This window comes from Globicephala melas, chromosome 13 (genome assembly GCF_963455315.2).
Source record: "Globicephala melas chromosome 13, mGloMel1.2, whole genome shotgun sequence".
NCBI classification, from domain to species: domain Eukaryota; kingdom Metazoa; phylum Chordata; class Mammalia; order Artiodactyla; family Delphinidae; genus Globicephala; species Globicephala melas.
In genome coordinates, this window is record NC_083326.1 from 78,074,408 (window position 1) to 78,094,548 (window position 20,141).

A 20,141-nucleotide genomic window follows, 5' to 3' on the forward strand; every position below is an offset into this window, starting at 1 on the left:
AAGGGAGGGGATACGGGGATATATGTATACATATAGCTGATTCACTTTGTTATACAGCAGCAACTAACACAACAATGTAAAGCAATTATACTCCAATAAAGATGTTAAAAAAAAACGTGAAAATAATGTTTGTGTATTTGTTTGTCTATGCATAAAATATTGCTAAAAGGACCCCTAAAATGATGATTTATGAATACTGCTCGCCTCTGGGGAGGGAAACTGTGTGGCTGGGATGACGGGAGAGAGCAAAAGGTTTTACCATGTATCTTTTATATCTTTTAAATTTAAAACCATGTGAATGTCTTTCCTGGTAGAAACAGAAGGAAAATTTGAAAACTAGCAAGGTCGCAAAGTAAACTCAACCATACTCAAGCCAAAATCCATAGCCCGGGATATGCACTCCTGGCCTCAGCTCCCACCCCAGCTCTCCAGCTACACTGGCTGGTTTCCTCCCCCACGTGGTTTGGGATTTGTCTCCCCAAGAGGATTCAGGGAGCCATGGAGTGTGGGTGCCAGGCTGGCACCACCACTTACCTGCTCCTTCTCTGAATACGGGTTGTTGAGGACGACTGGCATGTTGCCCTTCCCCCATAGGTCATTGAAGACTCGGTCGTTCTCCACACCGAGGGGCAGCGATCTGTGTGATTTGCCATCCAGATCCCTGAAAGGCAAGGCAGGGGACGTGAGGAAGACTCGACGTCTGGAGTGACGGGCTGGCCACCCTGCTCTGAAAGTCCTGAGTCAGTGCAGAACCTTCAGGGCTCACCCATCTGACTCTACACGGAGACGGGGAGCTTTGGACCTGCAGCCTGCCCCTTCGTAGGATCAAGCATGAAGGTGAGCTCATCCAGCTTGACACTGACGGCTGGCACACACCCATTTTGTGGACATCATTTTAGAATGACCACGACATAGATTTTATTCTTCCCTCCCTCTTCCCTCATTTCCTCCTCTAGGAACACAGGGGGCCCTGCTCCTAGCAGAATCCTATGCAGAACCCCTGGACAGCTTAACATCCCCGAAACTTAATGATAGAAGACACAGGAAGCAAGAGGGATAGGGTTGGAAACCAGTCCTGCGGGCCAAGGTGATGAGTCATACAAGCGCCGTCTAGAGCACTGATCACAAGACTAGTGATAGCAGCCCAGGATCAACAGGAATGATTCTGAAAATAAGGGGAACATAGCAACAGAAATAATACTACTATTAATAACGACAGCGTTTATTAAGTACTTACTATGTGTCAAGCACTTTTCATACGTCTTAGTGAGTTTAGTCCTTGGGACAACCGTAGGAGGTAGGTATGAATGTTAATGACTATTTTAAAGATGGCAGAAGTGAGACAGAAGCTAAGTCGCTCGAGGTCACGGTATCCAGCCGACTCTCCACATTTATTCTGAAGTGGAGGCTCTTACTGATACCATCACTTCTCATCATCGTTCCCACCCCCGTCACCATCCACCATCAGCTTTATGATTGTCATGATCTGCACCATCGTAATCATCACCATCCAACTTCTCCTTATCAGCATAACCCCCATGGTCACCATAGCAACCATCCCCATGCCCATCAGCACCAGTATCATTTGCCTCATTATCACCAACGCTATTGCCCAAATCATTCCCACCCTTCTCCTCATCATCACCTTCATCAGATCAGAATCTTCTTCATCATCATCCTCCCCTTACATCATCACCATCATCATCATCTTCATCACCACCATCATCTTCCTTACAATCATTATCAGATGAGGAAACTGAGGCTCAGAGAGTTTAAATCACTAGGCTTAACCCTCACAGCTAGGGATGACGGAGTTGGGATTCAAACCCAGGCTTGTTCCTGACTCTGGAGGTTGACTTCTTAACAACGAAGCTTTCCTGGCTCTCTGCCCTTGAACTCTGATAGGTTCAAGAAGAGGCTATCTTGGCTAGATTCCACAGGCTGAACATCCTCAGAGATGGAGAGAAGTCATGGCTGAAATGGGATCGACTTTGCATCAAAACCCAGACCTCCCAATCAGTCCTGCCTCATCTCTGTTCTCCTGTCCTCTGAGCACTGCCCTCCAGCTTCCTAACGATCTGCCTCTTTTTAACCCTCCCGTCCACTTTCACTCTATGGTATCTGTCTGTTCCCCAACTTTGGGTGATGTGGCTTGCTCTGTGGTCCATCTCAGTTTTGGTCCCAGGTGTCGAGGCTGGCCGTATCCAGCCTTCTGTTCCATGTTCCCAGCTTTGGGGACTCCTGGTCCTAGCTCCAAAATCTCCTCCAAACCCCAATCTGGTGCTGACAGTCACTTGGGATGAATCAGAAGCCAGGGCCCAAGCTCTGAGTACAAGGCCGTAAGTGGCCCCTCTGGCTGCTCACAAGGAGCGGGGGGCTAACCAGAACCCCCTCCTTGCTTTGTTTCACAGCATTCTGGTGGCCCACGTCAAAGCCACTTCTGCTCACCTTGCTTGGAGAGGTCTGCAATCGTCAGAGGGAACGTTCTGTTTTACCCTCTTTAAAATGTCACCAAAACACACCAGGAGTGGTTCTTGATTACAGACATTTCCCAAGTCAATGGTTTACCTACATGGTGATAAACAGAGGAATTGTCTGCTGAGATGGCTGCTCTAAATGTCACTCCAGTCCCTCTCAGCTCTAAAACTCCTGATCCTAGGATATCACGTGACCATAAGTGGGGATTCAGCAGAGAAGAGAGGAGGTTAGTACCGTTTGAGTGTCCGTAATGTACCAGGTGCCAGCACAGACGTTATTTCACTTAATCTCAACAGATACTAAAAGCCCTATTTTACAGATGCAAAAACTGAGCTCAGAGAGGTTATGTAAATTTCCCAGGGTCCAGCAGTAAGCACACAGCAGAGCTGGGATTTGAAACTAGGTCTAACTGATGCTCGACTCAGATCCTTCTTTTGTTTTTTTTAAACAGAGACAGGAAAAAGGAGTCAGGATGCTTACGCTAAGCCAGGGGCTAAAGAGCAAGGAATCCAACATCTCTCACTGAATGCGGTCAGTCTGCAAAAATTACAGGGTTAAAATTACCTGGACAACTCTGAAACCGCTCACATGGCTTGTCTTGTGTGAATCTGCAGGGAGAATTCCTTTTATCAACCTTTTTTTTTTTTTTAAAAGCCTTTAACACCTCTGTTGAAATAACGCATTTCAAGTGTTCTGTCAACACAAACTTATTTGACAGTCCTGGGATGAGCAGGGGAAGAATATCTTTAATATGGGACCATAGGGAACACCCATTAGCGTCTGACATGGAGGCATTTTGTTTCCTGCACCCGGGACGAAATCAGAAGTAGATTTAGGTACATTCTCAGCTCCCACCCCCCACCCCAGGTCTGTCCGTGATAACCAGGTCTGAGGGGAATATGGGGTTTATGGCCATGAATTTGCTCAGCCTGGGAGGTATCCGCTTGCTGGGTTCGTAAGGGCCGTTCAGCCTACTGGTTAAGACATGGGCTGTGGATTGGGTAGAGCTGGGTTCAGCTCTTAGCTTTGCTGGTCATAAGCTGTGTGAATTTGGATATTTTCGATACTTAACCTTTCTAATTCTCAGTATACTCATCTCCAAAGTAGGGTTAGTAATAATACCCAGTTCACGGGGTTACTGCAATGGTTAAATGAGGTAAAGCTTATGGCGCCTAGCCTGTGGCCTCTTCTATTGCTTTGACTACTCATTTGCTTACAGGCTGATCAGACAGAAAACAGAGAAAAGAAAATGCTAGTTCTTTATAAAACAGTCAAGATTCCTCTAAGCCAGCATGGTCTAGGAGAACTTCCTGAGTCAATGGAAACATTCCGTGTCTGCCTGTGTTGTCGGTATTTTAGCCTCGGCCCACATGAGGCAACTGAATACTTGAAATGAGCCTACTGTCACTGAGGAGTTGCATTTTTAATTTTATTTCACTTTATAGCTAGCGGCATAGCATTGGGCAGTGCTGGCCGAAGGCTTAATGTCTCTAAAGACTGAAGGGATATAAGGCTTCCACCTGAGAAAGGGGCGTCTTCCCCGGGGGCTTATGGGGGCCCAGGCAGGTCTGTACTCAGACATTTCTTTTTTTTTAACTGAAGTATAGTTAATTTACAATGTTGTGTTAGTTTCAAGTGTACAGCAAAGGGATTCAGTTATACATACATATATTCTTTTTCGGATTCCTTTCCATTATAGGTTGTTACAAGATATTGAGTATAGTTGCCTGTGCTATATAGCAGGACCTTGGTTTTTATCTATTTTATATACAGTAGTGTGTATATGTTAATCCCAAACTCTTAATTTATCTCCCCTCTCCCACTGTCCCCTTTGGTAGCCATAAGTTTTTTTTCTATGTCTGTGAGTCTATTTCTGGTTTGTAAATAAGTTCATTTGTATCATTTTTTTAGATTCCACATATAAGTGATATCATATGATATGTGTCTTTCTCTGATTTAACTTCACTTAGTATGATAATCTCTAGGTCCGTCCATGCTGCTGCAAATGGCACTATTTCATTCTTTTTTATGGCTGAGTAATATTCCATTGAGCTATTGCATATCATGTCTTGTTCACAGAGCCCAGAAATTTGGGAATTCTCTGCTTCCTTTCTAGACTCACACCTCCCATCACTCTTAGCCCTGATCTCCACTCTCCTCTCTTCCCAACGAGCACACTATGTCCACGCCTACATTTATCCTTGCCCTCCCCAGGATGCCCTTTCATTTCCCTCTGCTGAGAGCCAACTCCTATTCGTCCTTCAAGGGCCGTTTCACATGCCACCTCTCCTGGGGGTTACACAAGGTCATGCTTGTAAAATGCCTAGTACATAGTCAGCACTAACCAAACATGAACTAAATTTATCTTTATTTACAGCTAAGGCAGTTGAAGCCCAGAGAGATTAACTTGTAGAGATCACACCACCAGTGAGAAGTGGAGGAAGCTTCGAAATCAAATGTCTCCGTCTCGCTGTCCTCCCAGCTGAGACTCGCTGTGAACAGGGCTTATGGGGAAGGGGAGCCATTTGATTGGACCTCACACTCGTGAAGAACCTCAAATCTAGATAGCAAATATCCCCCCCCAAAATGAGGCGGAGGTGGTGACTGTATTTATCAGCTAAATGCAATTTTGGTCACTCCAATGTATCATTGCTTCATTTAAGTCAACACCCTGGGAGCCCACAGATGGAAGTGGGTGGGGCCGGGCTTGACTTCTGAGAAGCCTGGGTGGTGACTCTCCTTTGCCAGTACTCTCGAGGCTCTGTCCTGCCCAGCTGCCTGAGGGGTCTTGATTTAGATCAGGGTTTCTCAGCCCGGAGCTCTTGATATTGGGGGTCAGATCATTCTTTGTGGTGAGGGCTGTCCTGTGCATTGTAGGATGTTTAGCAGCACCCCTGGTCTCTCCCCACTAGATGCCAGTAACATCCCCCATCACCCCACCACCAGTTGTGACAACCAAAAATGTCTAGACATTGCCCAATGTCCCCGTGGGCAGGGGGAGAAATTTACTCCTCCCTGTTGAGAAGCACAGCTTAGCTGCAGGCGAGGACCCCAATCCCATGCTTCCCAGTTCCTTGCTCCACGCCCACCCAAGGGTCTATGAGGATTTATTTACTAGTTGTCCCTTGTTTCCAGATGGGACTGAGGAACCTGCCTTCACTAAGTGGCTGCCACGTACTCTCAGTGTCCTTATCCCCCTGGAAAGGCCACCCTGCAGTGGACTTGGCATTCTGGTAGACCAGCGGGGCCAGAGCCATCATGTGGTCATGTTTGGTGGTTCTCAAGCTTCAGGGGGCATCAGAATCCATTGAAGGGCTTGTTAAAATTCCCCTGAGCCCACTCCCTGGAGAGTCTGGAATAGTGGGAAGCCTGAAATCTGCATCGTCAAAAGTACCCCATGGGCTTCCCTGGTGGCGCAGTGGTTGAGAGTCCGCCTGCCGATGCAGGGGACACGGGTTCGTGCCCCGGTCCGGGAAGATCCCACATGCCGCGGAGCGGCTGGGCCCGTGAGCCATGGCCGCTGAGCCTGCGCGTCCGGAGCCTGTGCTCCGCAACGGGAGAGGCCACAGCAGTGAGAGGCCCGCGTACCGCAAAAAAAAAAAGCACCCCACATCGGCCAGGGATACCCTTGAAGACCCTTTTTTCTTGGAGAGCTCTGAGCTAGACTCTTGTAGTGAGCAGCAAGGTCCCCTCCTGGTTAGAAATGTCACCCTCCCCCCAGCTCCTCTCTTCCCCCCCTTACCCTCCCCCCCTAAGATCAGGTAGAATGCCCTCCCTCCTACCTGGTGAGTATTTTTTGTGCTTTTTGGCAAGGACTAAGCTAAAGCCCTTTTCTTCCACTTGACTACCTGGATCATCATACTCAAGCCAAGAGTTGGTCTAGCATCTCTAAACCTTCCAAGGACCTTTGCCAGATCCTTCCAACCGAGGCTCCCCTGATCTCTCATGCAGGGGGCATGGGGGTCCTGGGCCTGACTCCACAGGGAGTTTGCACGTATGCTGGTCGGCCCAGCGCTGACCGCTAACCCGCCCCGAGGACCCAGGATGGGAAGCAGGTGGGCCCGGCCCGTGTGCGGGGCGCAGCCTGGAGGTGGGGCCGGCCTGCTCCGGCCCAGGCAGGCGAGGAGGCCGCCAAGGAGCAGCTGGCCCTGGCAGGAAGCCCTGCCTGCATCTCTCGGCAGACACCACGCTCTCCCGCAGCCCCCTTCTCGCCCTCCACACTCCAGCGGCCTTTGGCTTCCGCCTCTACCTGGTTGCGGATGATGGGAGCTGAGCTGAAGCTGGAAGACTTGGGGGCGGTGGGAGCGCGTGGGGTCGCTCTGCAGCTTTCCTGCTAGATTTCATCCGGCTGGACTTGGGAGAAGTTCTTTTTTTTTTTTTTAATTATTTTATTTTTGGCTGCGTTGGGTATCTGTTGGTGCGTGCAGGCTTTCTTTAGTTGCGGCGAGCGGGGGCTTCTCATTGTGGTGGCTTCTCTTGTTGAGGAGCACGGGCTATAGGCATGTAGGCTCAGTAGTTGTGGCCCACGGGCTTAGCTGCTCTGCAGCATGTGGGATCCTCCCGGACCAGGGCTCAAACCCGTGTCCCCTGCCTTGGCAGGCAGATTCTTAACTACTGCGCTACCAGGGAAGCCCTGGGGTGGTGGGGGGGAAGTTCTTGATAAAGAGAAAGGTATGCTCTTCAGAGCGGGAATTCCATGGCAAGTGCTGTAGCTGAGAAGTGAGGCGAGGGCCTCTGAGCTCAGGAACAACCATGACTCTCATTCCTAACGTCACCAAAGCTGGGCAGGGACTTCCCCAGTGGCGCAGTGGTTAAGAATCCGCCTGCCAATGCAGGGGACACGGGTTCGAACCCTGGTCAGGGAAGATCCCACATGCCGCGGAGCAACTAAACCCGAGCGCCACAACTACTGAGCCTGCGTTCTAGAGCCCGCGAGCCACAACTACTGAGCCCACGTGCCACAACTACTGAAGCCCGCGCACCTAGAGCCCGTGCTCTGCAGCAAGAGAAGCCACCGCAATGAAGAGTAGCCCCTGCTCGCTGCAACTAGAGAAAGCCCGCACACAGCAACGAAAACCCAACGCAGCCAAAATTAATAAATAAATAAATTTATTAAAAAAAAAAAAAAGCGGGGCACGATTCTCCAGCTTGTGTCTATAGGCTCCAGGCTGGGGGGTTGGGGCTGAGTTTGGATCCCAGCTCCCATGGCTGATTGGCTCGCCAGGATGTGGACTTCTTGCTAACAGCTCTTCTGATCTATTTTTTGAGAGGCTCGAAATCGGTTTTAATGTAAAATCTCTTGATTTATCTATTTTGCCACAAATTCACTTTTTCAGTAAACTCTGCAGGCCAGATAAAACTCATGGGAGATCTACTCCTGACCTTCAACCCCCAGTATGTGACCTCTGACCTAAAGGGATGTCGCAGTTCCTCCTCTTGGAGTGGTATTCCAGAGAGGTCGAAGGCAGCAGTAAACCTTCCGGGCATGGCTGTACAGGAGGTGGACCGGTCGGGTACTCGGCCTGCAATAAGCATGGCTACCGTTGACCTTCAGGAACAACCTGAACGGTTGTTCTGGAAGGAATCTGAGGGCTCGTCTTGTGCATGTACCATTTTTACTGATGGAGGAACTAAGTTAGGCCCAGAGAGGTCAAGGGGTTTTCCTAAAATATGTAGCTGGTGAGTGGCAAAGGGGGCGGGGTGGGGGGAGTGGCGGCGGGTGGATCTAGGAGCAAGGCCACTGAACCCAGTCCAGTGAGACTTGACGGTGATGGTGGCTGGGACAGCTATCGGCCAGTCCAGGGCCTGGCCACAGCACTGCTTGGGGAGGGGGCTTGGTGGATGAACACGGGAGGCTGAATAACAGCCTCCAAAGATATCCAGTTCTAGTCCCTGGAACCCATATGTTACCTCGCACGGACAAAGCATCTTTGCAGCTGTGCTTAAATTAAGGATCTTGAAAATAGGAAGATTATCCTGGATTATCTGGTTGGGTCCTAAAAGTTGTTACAACTATCTTTATAAGAAGGAAGCAGAGGGCTTCCCTGGTGGTGCAGTGGTTGAGAGTCCGCCTGCCGATGCAGGGGACACGGGTTCGTGCCCCGGTCTGGGAGGATCCCACATGCCGCGGAGCGGCTGGGCCTGTGGGCCATGGCCACTGGGCCTGCGCGTCCGGAGCCTGTGCTCCGTGGTGGGAGAGACCGCAGTGGTGAGAGGCCCGTGTACCGCAAGGAAAAGAAAAAAAAAAAAGAAGGAAGCAGAGGGAGATTTGACCACAGAAGAGGAAGGCCATGTGACCATGGAGCAAAATGGTAGGTGTGCTGCTGGCTTTGAAGATGGTGGAAGGGGCCATAAGCCAAGGGATGCAAGGGATACAGCTCTAGAACCTGGGAAAGGCCAGGAAACATCATCTCCTCTAGAGCCTCCAGACTTAAGACCCCCAGAATGTAAGAGAATAAAGATGTGTTGTTTTAAGGCACCAGGTTTGTGGTCATTTGTTACAGTAGCCACAGGAACGATGGCTGATACAAGGAGTGGGGGGTGACAGGGACGGGGATGGGATGGGGTGGCCGGTGGTGGGATGGTTGATGGCCCCTGCCCAGGTGTCCAACCTCACCGCCTCCCACTCTCCTCCTATTGGCTGAACTCGAGCCCCACGGGCCTCCTCCTTTCAGTTCCTTGAACATATCAACCTCATCCCTGCCTCAGGACCTTTGCTCCTGCTGTACCCTCTGCCAGGAACACACTTCCCTAGATTTCACATGGTTCACACCTTCTGGCCTCGGTATAAATGCCTTCAGAGAAGGCTTCCCTGACCTTCCGATCTAATGTGCTACCCAACCCCAAGCCACTTCTCCTGAAGTCAATGTATTACTTCCTTCACATCATGTGTCACTATCTGAAATGATTGCATGTGTCTATTTGTTTATTATTCATTTCTTGCCTATGATATGACTCTATAATGGATCATCAGTGGATCCCCAGCTCTTAGGACAGTATCTGAGGCAGAATAGACGCTCCACAAATACCCAGCAACTGAAAGATGGAGAGAAGCCCTCTGGTTACATGCAGTTTGAGGTGGGCGGGCTTGTTTCCATAGCTCTGCCCCAGAATGAGGGTCTGGGTGCCCACTGGGCCAGGTGGCAGGGATACAGATGGGAGGAGGGCACAGAACAAGAGCAATAACTGCTATAAATAGGACCTCGGTCCCCCGCCCAGGAAAGGATGGACTGGGGAAGCCACTCACACTCGAATGTTCAGGGTGAGAATGAAAAGTTGAACCCAGATTCAGCGTGATGACAAAGTTACCAGAGTCAATGCCTTAGTTGAAAAATGCCACCAGAGTGATTCAAAGCCATGAGGCATGTCAAGTGCAGCCTAGGAGGAGATTCTCTAATGCAGACAGTCCTGGAATCAATGCTGTCATTGGTCGGTCTGAGATCAGTGCTCCAGGGGGGCTGTCTTTAGTAGATGACAACCTCAGGGCCTCGGTTTCCCCTTCAGACTGAGAAAATATTCTGATGTCCTCAGAAATTTGATGGCTAGTGGTCAAGGGTGCTGTGGCCAACAGTGCAATCTACAAAGTTAGTAGAGGTCAAGAGTATGGGTTTAGGGTCGAGTTCTGGCTTTGCCATGGGCTGGCTGTGTGACCTGGCACAAGTGACTGCACCTCTCTGAGTCTTGGTTTCCTTATCAGGAAAACGGGGTGCTATGCAGAGAAAGTGAATTACTTGATGTAAAGACCATAGCCTGGGGCCAGCCCCATCTGGAGTGCTCAGCAGAGGCTGACCAACATGATGATGATAAAACTCAGGCTTGTCATAGAAGGAGGCCACCTCCCCCAGTTAAGCTGATTCTATAGGGTTGAAATTGACTTCCGTTCCTCCAGCCACATTCTCTTGTCTGGTTTCTCTTTAACTGTAGACGCTCACTGTAAGACGTCTAGGTAGAACCTGGATAGAACCCTGTGGCCAGTGCTGTGTTACCCTGGGCAAGCTGCTTCACCTCTCTGAGCTTTAGTTCCTTCTTATATAAACGGGGGCTAAAACTACAGGTGCTACTTAGGGAGCTGAATTCGTGCAGGCTCGGAAGAGTTGACTATTCTGAAGGTACTCTTGTAAGTAACCAAGGGCCCTGTGAGTGGATGAGAAGTTATCAGAGCACAGGGCGAGGCTGACCAGCTAGTCCAGATGGACGCTGGACCGGAGACCTTGGCCTCTTTAGAACCCTCCTTCAGGGCAGCAAGCTGAGCAACCTGGATATCCTCTGACATGCAGCATTTTAAAGTGACTGCTCCCAAGCACAGAAGGTCCCCAAATCACCACCCTCCTTCCTGACCATCCCTCACCTGCTGCCACCGCCTGCCAGGGCCACCTCCCCCCTGGGATGAAGGGATGAGACTGTGTCTGAAGTAAATATCACTTCTCTCCACAGATAAGGGCCAGCACGCCACACAACAGGATTAGGGGTGCCCCGTGAGGGAAAGGGATTAGACAGAGCAGGGGAATCAGTCCACAGACAAGAGGAAAGAAGGACGGAGGAAGGAAATGAGGCCAAGAGGGCAGAAGAGTCAAGGTCGCTGCTGAGAACCAGTGACGGCCCAGCCTCTGCTCGGACCCAGATGCCGCGGACACTGAGTGTGACCCGGATGTGGGGCTCTGGGCCTGGCAGGCAGCTGGCCTCATTGCCATCTAACATCTGGGATGCCAGTCTGACCCCACCCCGAAAAGCAGCCTGGAGGGAGAGGCCCCTGGGAGGACTGGGACACTGATTCGTAACGAGACACATTTCAGCCGTGAGCAGACAGTGTGGCAACCTGTGGGAGCGCTTTTGTGGTCGTTACGGTGATCAGCGGGAGGGAGGTGGCATGGTGGGGGGTGGTGAGGGGCCTCCTGCAATACCAGCGACAAACCCACTCAAGGAAGAAGGATCCAGACTGCCACACAAACTTTGGACACCCACTAAGATAGAAAAGCATGCTTCAATTTCTCAGCCAAGATCTCAATTTGGGCTTCTGTATAAATTTGGCTTTAAATTACACTGAACTTTCCATGCACGCAACTGTTGGGTAAATCAAAGAAAGACAGGACATCGTTTTATCAGGAATCATTCACCATTTTGGAAAATCACATCACCAAGGTGACGCTGTAGGTGGCATTTGAGTTGCCAGCACAACACACCTGTGTCAATCTGCATTTGACGCCGTCGTGTTTGCAGCAAGTCTATCTTTAGGTGCAAACATGTGACACTCCGGTGGAGCCACGCCTGTACACTGATATATTAAATTATAGGCTCTTTCATTATAAATGACTTTGATGCTCTATCTCCTTTGTTTTATAGTTAGGGCGTTATATCGATTGACAAAATGTAAAGTGCGGGTAGGTATTATGCTCCATGAATGAGCTTCTGGTTAGTGAAGGGGACATTTAAAAATATTTGTTAGAAAAAAGGCGGGGGAGCTTCGCATCTAGCCATTGAACTGGGGGAACACATGCTATTACACAGTATTACTCAACCTTAGAACCATTTGTCTTAGTGGGTTTCGTGGAGACATACGCTTGCCCTGGGTCACTTTCTCCCAAATCATACCTCCCCCAAAGCAGTTTTTTCGGCTACTTTTGGTCAATCACACTGCACGTGAGACTGATGTGGGCTCCCTGGATGCAGGACCCTGAATGGACGAGGGCAGCTGAGAGCTCAGATGTAACCTCCTGAGGTGGTAACATAGGTCTGGCGGGAGCAGGGCCCCGCAGCAGACCGCTGTGTCCCTCCCTCACTCTTGGGGACACAAGGCTGCTTCCCTGAGATGGTGTTTGGAGAAGCCCCTTGGGGCTTGGCTACAAAGAGGGCTCCCATTAAAGTTCGTCACACTCGATGATCTCACCTCAGTCTGGTGTCCTGTCTCCGGCCTCTTGCAGCCGACAGTCCTGTCTTCGGATTGTCAGCTGGGAGAGGCGGTCACGTTGGCTCCTTGGATGGAGGGCCCAGCTCCCAGTGACAGGAGGGACTTCTCCACATCACACCTGGCGATTCAGGCCCCCGGGGCCAGGGTGGGACGGAAATAGAGCCCCCGGGGTTTCTGAGGCTCACACCTCACGCCCACCCTGTGCCCCGCTGAGAATCAGAAGCAAGTACATGGGACATTGGTGCAGGGGCTCAGCTGCCCCACGTGGTGCGATGGCCCCATTCACTGCCCTGCTGCCCCTCCTGGGAGAGGTGGTGCTGAGGATGGGGGGCATGTATAGGATTAGGGGGGCAAGGCCGTGCCCAGGAGCCTCTGAGGACAGACACTTCCAATGCCTCCTGGAAAACAAGGCCAGTGATTGCTTCTGGGCCATACAGCTGCCTTAGAATTTCAGTCCACGGAGCGAGACCTGGGGGGCCTGCTGGCTGCCCAGAAGCTATCTCAAGGCTCAGCACGTCATCTCCACTGGGTGTGTTGCTGTGGGGCCCCCTGGGAGGTGGCTGCTCTGAGGGCTGGATTCTAGCCTGGGGGACCTCCCTAGTTGAGGGAGAATCAGGCACCAGGTCCCTGCCACCAGGAGAACCCTGAGGACTGATCCTGGCCCCCAGCTCTGGAAACGGACAGCAGGGCACTGGGGGCGCCCAACTCTGCCCACACCATGGCCTGTGTTTTGGGCCCAAGACGCGCTGTCTCTTGTGGAGACAGGACCCAAGGTGTGGGAAAGGCTCCAGGGTGTGTGCAGGGGACTCACAGGAGTGAGAAGGGGCGGCTGGGAGGGCGGGGGCTGGGCGGGCAGCAGGTGCCCTTTGTCTCCCCTCTGCCCAAGCCTTCTGACAGAGCCTCCACCTTCCTACTTGGGGTCTCGCTGGCACTGGTTCAGTTTTCGCCCTGGTATCAGATGCTGGAAAAGCCCCAGGATGCAATGGTGGCCGGGGTGGGCTCCACGGACTGAGGCGCCCACCAATGGGTAGTTTGGGGGCCACCCCACCAGGAAGGAGGACTGGATCCCATGCAGTTCCTCAAATGTGTCAGGCACACCTGACCGCAGGACCTTGGCACCTGCCGCTCCCTCTGCCTGGAACACCCCTCCCCCATGAAGCTGCAAGCCTCCCCTCCCCCCCTTCCTCTGGGTCCTCCCGTGTTGCCTTCCTAGTGAGACCCACCAGCTTCCGATCTGAAAAGTCACCCTCCCCAACACTTCCTAACCCCTTCCCCGCTCTATTTATCTACTTAGCACGTATGACGAACGGTCTACGTAGTTTACATCTTCATCTTCCCCACTGTACTGTAAGCTTCCAAAGGTCAGGGGTTTTGTCAATTTCATTCACTCTCAAGGTCAGAGGACTTGTCTATTCATTGCTCTATCCCAGTGCCAGAACAGTGTGGCACACAGTAGGTCCTCAACAAACATTTGTTAAACGAATACATTCAGGGGCTTGGGGAGCTGCTTTAATCCAGGCCCCCAAGGGACTTCCTGGTGACCTCTACATGCTCTTGGGACACTCGGGGGTCCTTGAGGAGGGAGCTGAGAAATCTCGGCCTGGATTTCTCGGGGGGGGGGGCTCAGACCTGAGCCTCCCTCTGTAAGTAAGAAGGGTCCGCCTAGTAACACCGCGGGTTGTAGGGTCAGCGCTAGACCTTAGATGGGAGTGGAAGAAGGCGGAGAGAAACTTTTCTCTCTCTCCTGACTGGTTCCCGACCACCTGGTCCAGCTGCTGACTCCTCGCCAGAGAAGGAGCTAGAATCACCCACTGTGTTGCCGGCTCTCCTTCCCCAGAGACTCAGAAAATGGCAATCTGGCAAATACAGAGGGGCTGGTACCCAGCTCTTCAAGTGCTAGCCTTGGCTCCCATATAACCTGAGCAAGTCCAGCGTTTGGGGGGCGTCAGGGCCAATTCTCTACTTTGCCTCCATTTCCTCCTTTTCAAAGCTTCCTTGCACTGGACCGGCCATTACCAGGAGAGAGCTAGTCTGGGTTGAGGGTTACCCAGCTCTCAGCTCTCTGCGCTTCCTCTCTCTCCCCAGAGCCTCGGCATCCACCCACGCCCAAGCCTGCCGTGTACACGTGCCTGTCATCACCGGGTGACCTCGGGAAAGGCCCCTCCTCTCTGACCCTCTGTCTCCCCACTCGTGAAATATGGATTGCAAAAATCCCCACCTTGTGGGGTTGCTGGAAGACAGGACCTCAGCTACCAGGATTATGAACTCTGGGTGTCACGGCAAGAGATACGTGCCAGACGTTACGCCCACTGCGTTCCTGCAACAGCAATTTTCAGGGCGAGAGGCAAGCATGGTTGAGTGGATGTACGTGTGCAGAAGACTGAGACACTCAGGTTAGCTTCTGGGCTGTGAGACAGTCGCAATACCTGCTCGCGTACAACACACGCACACACACATGCACCTGTGGAGCTTACCTGTCCACCTGGATTTCTGCGTCCTTTGTCTCCGCTTTGGCAGGTCCCCCTCCATTGACCCCTTTGCCCCCACTGGTGAGAAGACTCAGCACAGGCTCTATCTCTTTGAGCAGTTTATTGTTCTCCCCAGAACTTTTCTTGGCAGGGTCCTGGCTTGGGGGCCTGGGAGCCAGGCCATTGGTGTGGGAGAGCAAGCCAGCTTCCTGCCCCTGGTCTGGCACGTGCTGCGGCCCATTGTCAGGACCCGTGGCCCCGTCCACTGCCAGGGTCTGCTCTTTGCTGGCTGACGACTGGTGGGACAGATCGACGGCTGTGGTTGGCGGACCCAGGGGCCGTGTCACCCGGATGGTCTTGGGGGTCCCGTCCCCAGTGAAAGTGGTCTCCAGGTGCGTGGTGAAGCCCTCGGGACCCCTCAGAATGAGGACCACATGGGTCTCGGAGGCGATACCTCTGAGCACCTCCAGGGCGCTGTCATAGCTCAGGTCCACCAAGGGCTGGCCATTGACGGCAAGAATGATGTCCCCGGCCTGGATGAGGCCGCTCTGCTCCGCGGCACCCCCTCGAATCAGGTCGGAGATGATCACAGGTGGCTTGCTCACCCTCTCCTTCACCAGGAACCCCAGGCCCCCCACTTTGCGCTTGAAGAGGCGGACAGAGATGACATTGGGTTGGATCTGCTTAACGCTGAACATGTGATTCTCCATGGTGTCTAGTGTCCAAGGGTCGGAAGACCTCAAAATGTGTCAAGCCGAGACGATGTTGCCGGGAGCGGCCAGGCTTCTGGCTGTGACGAGAGGAGGAGCTGGGGGCCGGCGCTGCAGGGGCCAAGGCGAGTCTGGAGAGCGAGCTGCTCTCGGTCTTGGTTTTCTCTGCCTTTGACGTCAACTCAGCGTCACTCACTCATTGTCGTTGGGCTGTCGGTGGCATGATTTCCTGTGTCTGCCTCCTTCCTTATTCTCCAAGGAAGCGATGGTTGATCAGGCAGACGTCAGGGGAAGCAGCGGGACATGTCCCTAAGCAACAGGTCAGGCAGACCGGGGAGCAAACGTGTCTGGTGGATGTGTCTAGAGGTGACGCATGCTAGCGGGCACTATCCTCTGGGCATCGCCATCCCGTCAGACGCAGATCCAATCTGGGGCTTCCTGAGGTCAAGAGGAGGAAAAAGGGAGGGGAAGAAAAGAATTAAAAGAGAGAGATGCATGTGGAGTGTCCAACACCGCCTTCAAAACTAACATGGGAAACGCAGCCAACTGAGAAGTCTAGCCATAAGATGCTCTGGAGTTCTGAAGCCAACCTAGAAATGAAATCCTTCTTCCTCGAGGGGCATACCTTTGCAGGTAGCTTCATATTGCCTGGTTTCAACCTCAGGATCGAAGCCCTGTGAGACCGAGGGGCTCCTTGGGGGAAACCACTGACAGTCAGCCCCAGAAATCAAATGGCAAGAACCAGAAGACCTCTCTTATCTCTTTCCCGCCGCAAGAAGTCACCACTCCAACCCGTCATGCAGCCTTTGGCTCTCGGAGTTTTGCAGCGTTTTCCATTCTCAGGTCAGGAGCTTGGTCGACAGAGATCACTGGGCTCTCCATTCTGGCTGCTCCCAAAGCCCGCCCACAACAAACCCACGGGACAGGGAATGACGCCACCTTCTATGCAACCACCGATGAGGGATGTCAACTGGATTTTATGACCATTTTTGTAATGATCGACAATCCAGGTTCAAAAGGACAGACGTGGCCACATTCCATACCGTGATAAGCCAAAATTGGTATAATAAATACCAAAGACGGGGGTCCACACCAAACTCCGGAGAGCACTTGTGTACCACAGACTGTCTGAAACCCTAACGGAGAAACATTAGGAAGCGTGGACTGTTAGATAAACACACAGCTGGTGCTCAGCGAATATTTGTGGAATGAAGAAGAAAAAGCCCCAAAGACTAAAGACAGTGGGCACTTGCTGAGCACGTACATTCTTAAGTTTTTTTCTCCTTTGATTTTCACAGTAACCCTTCAACCGATGAGACTGAAACGTGGGCAGGTTCAGTGACTTGTCCAAGGTCATGTGGAGAATGATGGAGAAGGGAGGATTTGAACTCAAATCTGCCCCACTCTTGAGCAGGAGCTTTTAAGTTGATACTCTAGTTTAAAAAAGTTTATAATCTAGTGATTTTTGCAACTCCCACCAGCTCCCCCAGGCTCAGAGAAGTAAATGGGATAACAAAGGCCCATAGGGAGGCCAGCTGGAGATGCTGTGGCCCAGGTGAGGTGTGTGCACCTGTGGCACGTGCACAGCGGGCAGCTGTGGAAGCGTGTCTTACATGTCGGGGGGGGGCAGGTGATCTGTGGTTTGTGGGTGGGGTTGGGGGGTAGGGGTGGAAGAGAATCCCTCCATCTCATTTCCTGTCCCCCAGCCCGAGCCCCAGTCTCCTCTCTACCCTGGCAGCCCTTGCTGCCAGCATCCTCAAAACTCCTTCGCACAAGGAGGGAGCCCCCACCTGCTACTATAACAAAGTGACACTCCCTTATTTTCCTTTTAGCGACTTCCCGGGGTCGCCCCAGGGCTGGGGCAGCTGATAAACTCCTGCTGCCTCTGAGAGTAGGGGGTGGGTGCAGATGCCACCCTGAGAAGGAGGCACTGCCTCCTGGATCGCCCTCAAGGCGGGTGGTGGTTAGCAAGTTCAACCTGCCCCTTTTGCAGCTTGCGTTATGCAACTCCGCCAGCCCCTCTCTGTGGGTGAGCAGATCATGAACACCCAGACCCAGCCCGGCTGCCTCCTCCATCTGGTGTCGCCGTGTGTGTGTGTTTCTCTCTTTGTATATTCATGCATCGCCCTCGTGCTGTGTCATTTCTCTGCTGTGTGTGTGAGCGTGTGCGGCCCATGTGTTGACAGGCGGAGTGTCTTTCAGCATCTTGCCGCCGGGGTTCTGGTTTGCAGAGAAAACCATCCAGAACCGCTATGTCATTCCTCACTGGGGAGGACTGGTCCACCTCCCTACCTGGGCCCCAGCCCCCGCCCCGGCTGTTGCTTCCTTAACTCTCCCGGAGCCCCATTTTTCTGGGTACCAAACCCAGGATGCTCATTGTTTAGTTGCAGGCAGAGACAGCTGGAACCTCCAGATCTCTCCTGAGTGTCCAAGTTTGGCATTTGGGCTCCGTTCTTTAATTCAAGAAGGGACTTGAAGGTGAGCTCTTGGGGAGGCGGGGCCCCCCAGTTCTCTTCTTCCCCACACTGGCTTGGCCAGAATTTACCAAAAGACAGAGCCAGGACTTGGCTTAAGAAAAAAGACATAGGGACTTCCCTGGTGGCGCAGTGGTTAAGAATCTGCCTGCCAATGTAGGGGACACGGGTTCCGGCTCTGGTCCGGGAAGATCCCACACGCTGCGGAGCAACTAGGCCCATGAGCCACAACAACTGAGCCCGTGTGCACTTAGAGCCCGTGCTCCACAACAAGGGAAGCGACCGCAACGAGAAGCCCGCGCACCGCAACGAAGAGGAGTCCCCGCTCACCGCAACTAGAGAAAGCCCGCGCGCAGCAACAAAGACCCAGTGTGGCCAAAAATAAATAAATTAATTTAAAAAAAAAAAGAAAAAAGAAATAAAGCAACCCACAAACCTCCCTGGCCACGCCCAGCTTTTCCTCTCTCTTTCTCAGCCACTTTCTAAATCAGAGGAGGCTGTTGGCTGCTGCTTGGGAAACTGAAGTGCTGTTTCTCAGACTTTGGCCCTAGAAAGACAGCTTGATCTTTGGAAGGAACTGGAGAGAGGCAGGGCTTAGGAGAGGCAGTGATATTCAGCGTCTGCTGAGAGACAGGGTGGGGCTGAACAAGCTCTCTGCCTAAGCAAGTGGCTTCTGAACCTTCACCAGGGGCAAAATCCTAATCTTAATAATAATCCCTCGACACTATCCCTCTTCCCCCACCCCAAACACACCTCCATCTGCTGCCCTGTGTTCATCCTCATGCTGACCGTGATCAGGTTCGATATCCCCAAAGAATACACTATGCTGCTGGAAGGAGAGCCTCTTGTCCTTCTTTGCAAATGTCCAGTATCCAGGAGCCGCCTCAATCCTGGGCCGCCCGGGGTGGTTGTCCCCCCTTCTGCCACAGGGAAGATTTTTAAGGTCCTTTCTGGCTCTATCTGTGTGTTTCTGGGGGAGTTCTTTATTTTCTCGGAAACTCTGCTTCCTTACCTGTAAAATGGGTCAAGTAATTCCTCCCTCCCTGGGTAACTGGGAGGATTAAATAAAATAGTAAGTGCAAGGCTTTCAGTAACTTCACAGAGCAAATGCTCAGAAGAAATGGCTTCCTGTTATCGTTACATAATATGTAGTGATTCGGGTTTCCTGGTTGTTAATTCAGTGCACGTTCTCCTCCGTCACAGCCTCTCCAAATGTACGTCATGTGCCATGTAGAAGGGGGCCCTATGCTTGAAAGCACACAGCGGAATCTCACGCCAGTCATGGTATGAGGCACTGGATACAGGAAGACGGGTACTGGGTATCCCGCCAACCTAGCTCAGACCTTTGGAGCCGTGATTTTAAACACATCACATGCATGTGCGCGCCACAGCACATACCATGGAAACAGTACTTGGACCCAGGCTTACTGGAGTAGTTCAGTGGTTTCAGGTGTATTTATTTCATTTATCTTGCTGCGAAGAGATTCACGGCTGACTTTTGGGGACGCCCGCCAGGGAGGAGGGAGCCACAATAGACCAGCATCTGCTACTACCGTCTCGCTGTGTGACCTTGGGTGTGGCACTCCCCATCCTGGGTCCGTGTCTGCACCTGGAGGGATGGTAACAGCAGCAGTTTCTAGTGATGGAGAGTTTACCGTGTGCTAGGCACAGCGCTGAGCCCTCTGCATGTGTGTCTTATTTCATCCTGACAGCGACTCTGTAAAGCACGTGTCATTTTTATCCCCACTTTACAGAAGGACAAGGTGACTGAGGTTCAGAGGAGGAAACTAGAGGGCAGCCCCGGCTCTAAGCACGTGGGTGCTGGGCACTCACCAGGGTTGATGCTAATCCTAAAGACAATCCCCTAAGATGATACCTCCCCCCAAACACACCCGCATCAGCTGCCCTGGTGTTATCCTCACCCTGACTCATCACGTTCAATCATCCCCATTTTACAGATGTGGACATTGAGCTACAATAGGGAGAACCGCTTGTCCTGGCTTGCCCATGGCTTTTCATTCTTAGCGCTGAAAGTCGGCCCATGTTAGGATGATGAGCAGCCATTAAAATCCAAAAGATCGCCCAGCTCCCCTACTCAAAAATAAGG

At 52.0% G+C, this 20,141-nt stretch overlaps 1 protein-coding gene across 2 annotated transcripts in view; it reads right to left on the reverse strand.

Moving 5' to 3' along the window:
* NOS1 (nitric oxide synthase 1) overlaps nt 1-20,141 on the reverse strand; it is a 113,006-nt gene that overhangs the window by 71,881 nt on the left and 20,984 nt on the right. For both annotated transcript variants that reach the window (XM_030860411.2, XM_060310405.1), the window contains exons 2-3: nt 14,857-15,998; nt 535-661 (exon numbers count right to left, since the gene is read on the reverse strand). In XM_030860411.2, the coding sequence (XP_030716271.1) occupies nt 535-661; nt 14,857-15,560 (831 nt within the window). In that variant the 5' untranslated portion in view covers nt 15,561-15,998. The remainder of the gene's footprint in view (nt 1-534; nt 662-14,856; nt 15,999-20,141) is intronic.